The 10,570-nt window shown below is 35.2% G+C and overlaps 1 protein-coding gene across 1 annotated transcript; it reads right to left on the bottom strand.

The window, feature by feature from the left end:
* Positions 1 to 1,482: 1,482 nt before the first annotated feature.
* On the bottom strand, positions 1,483 to 6,136 carry LOC125053364 (protein singles bar). The gene is made up of 4 exons (XM_047654704.1): positions 5,715 to 6,136; positions 4,224 to 4,406; positions 2,355 to 2,495; positions 1,483 to 1,567 (listed from the first exon to the last, which is right to left on the bottom strand). The coding sequence occupies exons 1-4, from the start codon at positions 5,850 to 5,852 to the stop codon at positions 1,490 to 1,492; spliced, it is 540 nt and encodes a 179-aa protein (XP_047510660.1). The 5' UTR covers positions 5,853 to 6,136; the 3' UTR covers positions 1,483 to 1,489.
* Positions 6,137 to 10,570: the final 4,434 nt, after the last annotated feature.

The raw sequence follows: 10,570 nt of genomic DNA, 5'->3' as shown, positions 1-10,570 counted from the left end.
TGTCTTTAATAATTAGTTAACAAAATATCAAGTTATCAGCGCTACTGATGTTGAAAAAACCATTTGGAAATTTCGTTAAAATGACATTATACTTATTGTACTTTGATTGAGTGCCAATTGTAGATAATATTTGATTATATAAAAAAGTTTTTACAGATTAGGCGTGGTGGTGATGCCCCCCGCATTTGCCTCGCAAACGCGACGTGACTTACTTCACTATAGTAAAAGAATTGAAGCTGCCAATCGACACTTATCTACCAGTTTCAGTATATTATGTCTCTTATGATAGCACATTTTTTTAATAAGTCCTCAGTTTCATTTAAATAATAAAAGAAAAATAATCAGATAGAATAATGTGTAGGATGAAGACCTGGATGGTGTGATGACCTGTGAAAAGAAATAAAACAAATAACTTATAATTTACGAATTATGTATTTTATTAGTATCCTAAAAGGCCCACTTTAAGTGAAATTCTTAGTTAGGAAACAAGACAATCGTACACGAAATACTAGTAGCTGAGTAAATGCTAGACATACAAATTATGTACAGATTTTTTACAAGATAATGGAATGAAGATATTGTTTTATATAAATAAAAATTCTTGCAGAAATTACTTTAATGTTTAATTATTTATCAAAAGCTAAGAAATTTTACATGTTTTTTATTCCATCTGGACCACTAGATGTCGCTGAACTAAAACTATTTTTTTCGTTTGTTACAACATAAATTAAAATTATAATAAAAAGGTACTATATCCATACCAAATTGTACATGTGACTTTGTAAGTGTTGAATTATAAAACTTTAAAATTAAATTAAAATTAATCATATTGATCACATACTTGCCTTTAAAGATTGCCTGAAATATGTCGTAAATTTTTGGTAGGTAGGCATACAAATTTTCTTGGTATTTCCCCTAAAAAACCTTATAAGTGTGGGCCTAAGTGTTCTGTATCCGTGTCCTTTTCTAGTAGGCAAGTAGGCTATATCAACCTTTTGTGCCTGACACACGTCATCAACTTTTTGTATCAAAGGCATGCCTAATGATGTATCCCATACCCAAAATACCAGTCACAGCCGGGATTTGAACGCTCGGCTTCAGAATAATTTGCTTAACTACTAGATGAACAAGCATTGTACCTACAGAAAAATACACAGCTTACAGAAAAATATTTCCATACAAAAACAACGTGCATGAGCTCGTCCATCCGGACCAGTGACGCACGGCACTCAGTCGTCGTCCTTGGTCCGGAAAAGTCACGTGACCAAGTGTGCCCATTCTCATACATTTTTTTTTACAAATTTTACAAAGGACTATGTAACTTCGAATGTCTAATATTCATTCCTCAAACTACAATCTCGTCTAAACCTTATAACATTTCATACAACTGTCTCAGTTACTTATCATAAATAATTATTGCTGTATTATACGTATGAATATGACATAGTCATTATCTATCTAGTAAGGATTTCATATCTTTCGAAAACATTTATCGAATTCCCTTGTAATACTTATAGGATATATAAGCGTCCACTCCATGAACGATGCCCACCACAACTCCGATATACTGGAAATAAATGAAATGTTAATTTAAAAACAAGAAATTCTTCCCAATATCACTTCACATGTGGTACGTGGGACAAACAGCCACCGGAAAGTTAACACACTTAACTTATGTCTTGTATATAAATAGGAATCCAAAGTTATTAATAAGTAATCAAATTGATACATGTATCTTATGTTCCATAATAATAAACATTGGGTTCGGCATTTAATTATGAAGTAATAGCAATAATTTATTAAAATATCTAATCGTCTGGAGTAGATAACAGGTAAGCGATTGACAAAATACCTATTGACTACTTTTAATTTTTTTTCATTATTTTCAATAACTGTTTCTTTAAAAAATTACAATGCGCGCCCGCGACATATTCAATGAAAACGGGTTAACATAATCTTTCGTTACAATTAAATATTTCACCATCGCCGTTTTCGTGTAGCAATAATGCAGCTTTCTGTTAGTATAATTTTCAAATTCGGTGTATACAACGCCATCTCTGGTAGAAAAGTTCAAAATTTTCACCTTATAAGTATGATGGGACTAAACGGCATTCACCTTTGGTATCTCTTTTCAATATTCTTAACACAAACGTGTGCAGTGTGATAATCTTTAAACTCACAGAATATCGAGAAATTCGTTCTAAATGGAAAAACACACAAAATCTTTAATGTTGAAAGTGCTATTAAAATCTCTAATGTAAATACAATGGCTTGTACTAATGGTTTAAAGGCGCAAATATGTTTGTCCCATGCCCCACTAAGAGATTGCGGGATCTTAAACTTGCGTTACTTACATATACGGCAGTCATAGCGGGATATGCGGCGTACATATTTACAATAGCATAGCGTGGGTAAAGATATATGTTTACGGCAACGCCCATATACGACGACGCTGACAGGTACATGAAACATGCCACCGAGTTAAATACGCACTCCTGAAACATAATAAATATCTTTGTATAAATGAATCCCTGCTCTTCACCTTGATCGGACTTTAGAATCACGGCTGTGAAGTACGGTAGACGTGATAGACCAAATAGGTGTGTTGTATAAAACGTTGACCACCTACTTATCTATAAAGTAAATATCTAGAAACCTATACAGTATTCTGCCATGAGTCATGACCAAGGGTTGTAGCGGGTTTTTTTTTAAATGGAAAACTGCTATGACACTTAACAAACAATAATCCTACAACCTTTACGAATGTAATTTGTAATTCTTGTATTTCTTTTTCTTGTGTATTGCATCGTCGTTCATGAATCCGTGAGATTATCTTTTTAGATTTTAGTTTGTTTTATTAATGTTTTTGTATTATTTTAGGTTTTTCTATAATTTTTTTATAAGATTTGGTTATGCACTTCTTGCACTTTACCAATCATATTTCTGTTTTTGCCCGTTGCATCCCTTATAGTTTTTATATTTATGTTATTTGTTTTTGTATAAATGTACCGAAGTGTGAATAAATAAATGTTTATATAGGCAAGAACACACATCGTTTCGGTATAATACATGTTCATTATCGTCTCATAAATGCTTATATTCCCTTACAGCGAAATGAACATTGTATAAGGTACAACAATGGATATTAAGGTTATCATTGTATGTCTTAGATTGCATTCATTGCAACACAGGTTGCATAAGGCAAACTCGTTCGATTCAGTATTCATTGGATATATAATTGCATTTTTATAAAGCCTTGTGTAACTTCCGCTATCGAAGCGTATTAACTTTCAAATTGTACATAAACCTCGAAAATATCACAATATCTAGGTCTTAATCACTACGGTGTAATGTGGAGACTTATGTCTACTTTGCTTTGACTGAGTTGGATAGGGTTAAATAAACCGCCTTTAATTGTAATCAATTTCTAAATCAAAATGCAATCTACTTCTCTATTATTTAAGATAATTAGTTAAACAGACCAAGTCATAGCCCATTGTCAGACTTAGATTGATTCTCGTTAAAAACATACATGTCACTTACATGAGAAAAAAAATAGTAAAAACAAAAAAAGAAAAGAAATCACGGCATGGAGTCCATCTACAAAAAAACAAAAGCGTATTTGAAACGGATCCACTACTACACTACTAAGTGAGTACTACTACTACTACTACTACTATACTAGATGTATATACGTATGATTGGTATTATGCCGACTATGTGTGGGATTGTAGTTAAATTTAATTCTGTCTATTTGGTTATGTAATTTTTTTAATAATATAAATCATTTTATATCTACGAATAAGCGTCTAAGAAATTATTAATATAGTTTATATTTTAATATTTACAGAGAAACTAATATTTTTATTTCATATAGCTTATTTTCTAATAATTTGATAGCACGATGTACATAGCTAACCTACCTTAAACTTTAAAAAAATATCAAGATACATCGCTTTAATTACGTATGTCAATTACCAGTATAAAGGAAGTAAGTTTTGAGTAGAAAAGCTTGTGGTATATTTAAAAAAATTAAGTAGTAATTATGAAAGTAGTGTATCGTGTTGTTTTTATGGTGTACAAATTACAATAGTACATGCTTTCAGTAAAAGCATATTTAATTAGAATTAATTTAAAGCATCATAGTACGAGTTTCTATATTTGTTAATTTATTGAATACTATTTAATTAAAGTGCGTTGAATAGATTTTTTAATATACTTACGAATATTGACTGGCGTATTAAGCTCTGTGAATTTGATGAGAGAACATAACAAGCTATGAGTAATGATGTTGTAAGGAGACAGGCTGATGCTGTAGTAAGGAATCCGTGGAAAGCTGAGCCCATGCTGCTGGCTTCTGATAGACCATACTTCACGAGAAGACTCTGGCACAGGGAACCCAATAACTGAAAAAGAAATATCGATCATATAACTAATTAAATCTACAAAAATTAGTAAGCTTTCAAAAACTTGGGCCAACCAAAAAATGGGCCTTGTGTGCGTAACTTACGCACACTTTTATTGTGATTTAAAAAATATACGAACTTGTCAATGCAGGTTTGGGCTTATACATTAATGATTCGTTATTAATCTGTAAGAAAGAAGAATACACGCTATACACGCTTTGCGCAGTCTAATTATGAAAAATTTGATGTGTTGTTGATAGTTGACGTCAAAATGCATTTAATTCAATAAGGGACACCTTGTTGACAGAGGCTTCTGAAAACATTCTAGAATCCAGATATATATAGCACTCTTTTACAGAGTTACTAAGAGCCATCAAAATTAACAAACAAGAGTTACGAGCCCTCAACTACGAGAGTGCGGATTTGACAGATGCGAGAAATGCGTGGTTAGCATCCGAGCCAGGCTTGAGTTTGCCTTCTAGCGTCAATTTTCAAAGCAGCTGGGATCCTCCTCCACTTCAATTACAGACCGCGCAAGTTTGGGGGCGGTCTGGTCTAGGGAAGCCGGTCATTGGCTTAATGCTTATCCTTCGCTAAACAGTAAACACTGGAACCTTTTTGGACTCTGAATCACTGCCGGATGGAATGCCATTGATCCCTTGGAGGATGGGACGGACTTTTGTATAGGATGCTACTAGTGTACACTTGGGGACACGAGGTAGCAGGCGGAGAATTATGTTCCCTTAGAAGTAGAGACTCCTAGGCCGTGGGGTTCAAGTGCACAGGCGCTAATTAAAGATAAAAGTTGGCGCCTGGTAGATAGTACCAGTGACCCCAGAGCTGGAGCTTTCCTAGCTCAACGAATAAGTATCGCAATACAGCGAGGAATCGAATGCTGCCAGCGTTAAAGGTACACTGCCACAGGGAACAAACTTTTTAAATTTGTTCTAATTTTCTAATTATTATTTTTTAATTATTATTATTACAATGTTGGTTCTAAATATTGTATATTTGTGTGTTGGAAATATGTAAATCTTTAAGTAATTATAAGCGTTGTTAATAGCGTACTATGAACCTCAAATAGCTATTATCTCTTTTATTTGGATATCAAATTTTAAAAATTAATAAAAGTAACAAATTATTTAAACCTAATTTATTAAAGTTATAATAATTGAAATATGGGTAGATCTTAGCAAGCATACGCACAAATTGAAAACTTGAAAAAAAAATTTCAGTAATACGGACACAGATACTCCTTGGTGCTTTCCACTATACATAATTAATATATTGTTCAAAATGAGTACTTACAGCTTCCGTTAATTTAATTAATCCGTGTTGTGATGTTAAATAGCCAAAATTTATGCATTCGCAGCATCTACAACAACAGCACTTAATACCACGGCCAGAACTCGGCGCCACACGCACTATAGTAGGACCTCGGGTCATTTTTAACAAAAAATTAGACCCAGACCTGTATACTCGAAACAAACAACTTTGTTTGACCCGACAGGAAATTGAGTTTACACTCGCGCGTTAGTCAAAAATATTTTTAGACGATTTTCGCACGCACACAGTTCATTAAACTCTCCGTCCTAATAACACAATTGCTCTCAATACAATTTAGTTTTATAAATCGAACGACCACACGATCAGAATAGTTGGTTTGACTGCTGCGCGTGTCAGGATCATATCCTAAACGAAAATAGATGCGCACGCGCTGCAGGAGGGTGTCCTCTAATATACATTTACTCATCCCATTCTTTGTTTCATAAGCTATAAATACCCTAACCACTAAATACCATGAATGGTGAGCCCGTGATTTAACTACAAATTATAGTAAAGAGTTTCAGGCCAGTTTTTAAAACATCATGTAGTTTTGTGAACTATGTATTAGAAATGTTCAAACGTTATAACTCTTGAGATTAGATTTTCATTTTCAATTATCTAAATACCCGTCTGATTAGGAATAAAATATAGTAAATAAAAGACATATTTATAAAATTATAAATGTATAATTTGTAGATATATTTTATAGAATCATCCATCAAGTAAGCTGAAAAATAAGTGTTAAGTTTACCAGAATTAATGGAAATACAGAGGCAATTTTATAAACATACAATAATGTGCTTAAGTAATAATTAATACAAATCTTTCAAAATGTGATTAATTCAACGAAGACTCAGTAATTCAGTGTAACAATTATATAGTACTCATTTTACATACAATACATACAAACATACAATCACCTCAATATCATTATTAAAAAGGCGTAAATTGACCCGAAACAGCGTTATATATTATAACATACTTATAAAATAATGTTTAAAATTTTCACTCCGGCCAAAAATTTAAAAGTTGATGTGGTATGACGGCGCTCTTTTCAACTTTTATACCGGTGTACCCCAGCTAGTGCTTTCCTCGCTCAACGAATAAGTATCGCAATACAACGCAATGCAACAGGGACCAATTATTTATTATTATTATTATTTTTACTATGTTAAGAATGCTGTATATTTGTGTGTTGGAAAAAGACGTGTCTGATGAACAATGTCTTTAGTTTGTTGAATTTTGAATGCTAAATTACTATACCATTTCAAATACATGAAGACTTCTTTTTAATAGGTACGTGACATTTGCTGCTAATACATAGTTTTGCTTTTCTTATTAATTTTAGATAAAAGCTTAGACATTCACGTCAAAAAGCTTCTGCCGCAATTATATTATGCCAAATACTATGTAACGGTCTGAATTGTATAGTTTTTCGCAGTGTACATGTTAAATAAAAATTTCGGTAACATTGAGCCTAAAGAATTTTTACGTTTATATAAACAGTTCAATAAATATTTTGTATATAACCTTCTCTTGACTATAGAGGAGTAGATGTGATAAAATATAACATTCTGTTATAAATATAATATAATTTATACTTCCAGTTTTGTGCTGGACATGCTGACTTAAAAATCTTAGAATATATAAAGTACATATAAGAAGCACGAAAGCACGTTGTTTAAATATCTTACAAAATATAATGTTCGAGAATTTGTCACAAAAGACACAGCTTATAATTTTAGAACAGTATATTATCCTGTTTTATTCGTGTAAAGGCATCTATACTTATAACTTTGTATATTATATAGTAAATTATTTTCAAAGGCAAGTCAATAGCCATTATTTAAAGTCCATGAAACAATTCGTCCGCTTTTTTTATAGAACAGGCCGTAAATGTGAGGCTTATCTGATATTAAGTGATACCTATGGACACTTACACTGGCAGAAGGCTCGCAAGTGCGTTGCCAGCCTTTTAATAGTACGCTCACTTCCTGATGTCGGTATACTTCAGTGGGTAGCTGTTTCCACATAGTGGTGGTGCGCGCCAAAATCTCTCAAAAACCGCTCAGTTGTAGAACGACGGACATAATACGAAATTCCACCTAAATATCACCTCGACTTCCGATGATGAAACTCAACTACTTACATATATTAATTTGGATGCATATTTAATTCACCAATATATGAATACAAAAATACATAAGGATTTTGGTAATATAAATATATAAGCTTTGTCTTCCTTGGACATCCATAAGTCGAGCGGACCCGATGGCATCCCTCCAATTGTGCTGCGTACTTGTGCTCCTGAGTTGGCTCCGGTCCTAACGCGCCTTTTCCGGTACCTTTACACGCTCGGCACTGTTCCGAAGTGCTGGAAGATCGCTTCGATACATCCGATCCCTAAAAAAGGCGATCGCTCTGATCCGTCCAACTATCGCCCAATAGCTATAACCTCCTTGTTCTCCAAAATAATGGAAACCATTATTAACAGCCAGCTCCTGAGGTATCTAGAGGGCTACCAGCTGATCAGCGATTCTCAGTACGGCTTTCGTCGTGGTCGCTCAGCTGGTGACCTCCTTGTATACCTTACACATAGGTGGGCAGAGGCAATTGAGTCCAAGGGGGAGGCGCTGGCGGTAAGTTTGGACATAGCGAAAGCCTTCGATCGGGTGTGGCACAGAGCACTGCTCTCGAAGCTTCCAGCCTACGGGCTCCCTGAGAAATTATGCAACTGGATTTCCAGCTTTCTCGCTGATCGGAGCATCAAAGTCGTCATCGACGGAGCATGCTCCGACCTGAAACCTGTGAATGCTGGTGTCCCACAAGGCTGTGTCCTATCCCCGACCCTGTTTATTCTGCATATCAATGATATGTTGCAGCTTAGCAACATTCATTGCTATGCGGACGACAGCACTGGGGATACTTTTTACACTGGCCGGGCAGGTATTTCTCGGGCTGTTGTCGATGAGTACCGGAACAAACTTGTGTCTGAAGTCGAAACTCTTCTACGTGGAGTCTCGGACTGGGGTAGACTAAATCTAGTCCAATTTAACCCCAAGAAGACACAAGTATGCGCGTTTTCCGCTAAAAAAACTCCCTTTGTCGCTACTCCCCTCTTTGAAGACACTCTCCTTAAAGCCTCAGCTAGCATCGGAATACTGGGCGTTGACATATCGAATAACGTTCAGTTTCGCGGTCATCTGGAAGGAAAGGCTAAATTAGCCTCCAAAAAGCTTGGTGTGCTCAGCAAGGCGAGACGGTACTTCACTCCGGGCCACCGCTTGCAACTATATAAAGCTCAAATTCGGCCCCATATGGAGTACTGCTCTCACCTCTGGGCGGGAGCTCCCCAGTACCAGCTCCTTCCACTTGACCGTATTCAACGAAGAGCGGTTCGAATCGTCGACGACCAGTCACTTTCAGTGCGGCTTGATCCCTTGGCGTTGCGTAGAGATGTGGGATCTCTCTGCATCTTCTACCGCATTTACCATGGAGAGTGTTCAGAGGAGTTGTTCGGTCTAATACCTGCAGCTGAGTTTCATCATCGGACGTCAAGGCAAAATACAAAATACCATCCGTATCACCTCGACGTCCATCGTTCCACAACAGAGCGTTTTCTAAGGCAGTTTTTGCCGCGCACCACCACTATGTGGAACCAGCTGCCCACAGAAGTATTTCCGAACCAATTCGACTTAGGGTCCTTCAAGAAAAGAGCGTACCAATTCCTGAAAGGCCGGCAACGCACTTGCGAGCCTTCTGGCATTGTGAGTGTCCATGGGCGGTATCACTTAACATCAGGTGAGCCTCCTGCCCGTTTGCCTCCTATAACATAAAAAAAAAAAAAAAAAACATACCATAATACACTTTGGAAAAATCAATTTAATTATAGCAAAGACAATTAAAGTAAATAGACACACTATTGCAATGCCGTAATGGTAAATCTTATTTAAACACAAATTTTAGTTAAAATAAGTTTTAGCGAAACGTAGCAATGATGAAGTGTGAAAGAGTTATCCCACTTTTGCCAGAATTTTCGGTTAATTAATTTGTATAGGAACATTGCTTGTTTATTACTTTAATTGTCTTTGGTTCTACTTTGTATGACTGTTTTTACCCACATACCTACAAATCAACTTAAATTAAAATGTGTTGTTCGCGCAAATATCATAATGACAATGTACAATTTTTTAACATCACTTAGGCCGTTTCTCCACTGCTCCGGTCCGGCAAACGTTAATTACCGGTCCGATTTAGAAACTCACAAGAGTACTTACGTACTTCTCCACTACCCCGGCATCCGGTTTTTATCGATCTGATAACTTGCTAGATCGGAACGCGGTGTTTTATCTGTCCAAGTATATCCAAGTATTCAAGAGGTTATAAATTATTATTCACAGGTTTATTTATAGTTTGTTTAATTTGAAAGAATCTGGATAACCTGGACCATTAAACCAAATTATGTTGCTATTTGTTATTATTTTTATACCATAGTATTAGTGAAATATTTATTAAGTAGATTATAATATTTTAAGACTAAAAAAAAAAGTAATAAACTTGCCAGTTGCCAGGGCAATAAAATATTCAATATTTAGAACGTTTTATTAATAAAATAAAGTATATGGGTTTTAGTTAGTATAAGTGTTGCATGATAAATATACAAGTATCGATTATTGCCGGATCGGATATAGTGGAGAAGCGCAATCCGGCCTTCCGATATTTTTCTCATGACTTATTCCGGTATCCGACGCCGGACCGGAGCAGTGGAGAAAGGGCCTTAGACTCGAGACATTTTAAGTACTCAAAAGCAACATTTATATTTAATAAAAATATCCTTC

The sequence above is a fragment of the Pieris napi genome, chromosome 10 (genome assembly GCF_905475465.1).
Source record: "Pieris napi chromosome 10, ilPieNapi1.2, whole genome shotgun sequence".
NCBI lineage: Eukaryota > Metazoa > Arthropoda > Insecta > Lepidoptera > Pieridae > Pieris > Pieris napi.
The sequence above is the reverse complement of the archived record's forward strand: the minus strand, read 5'-3'. Positions and strand labels throughout refer to the sequence as shown.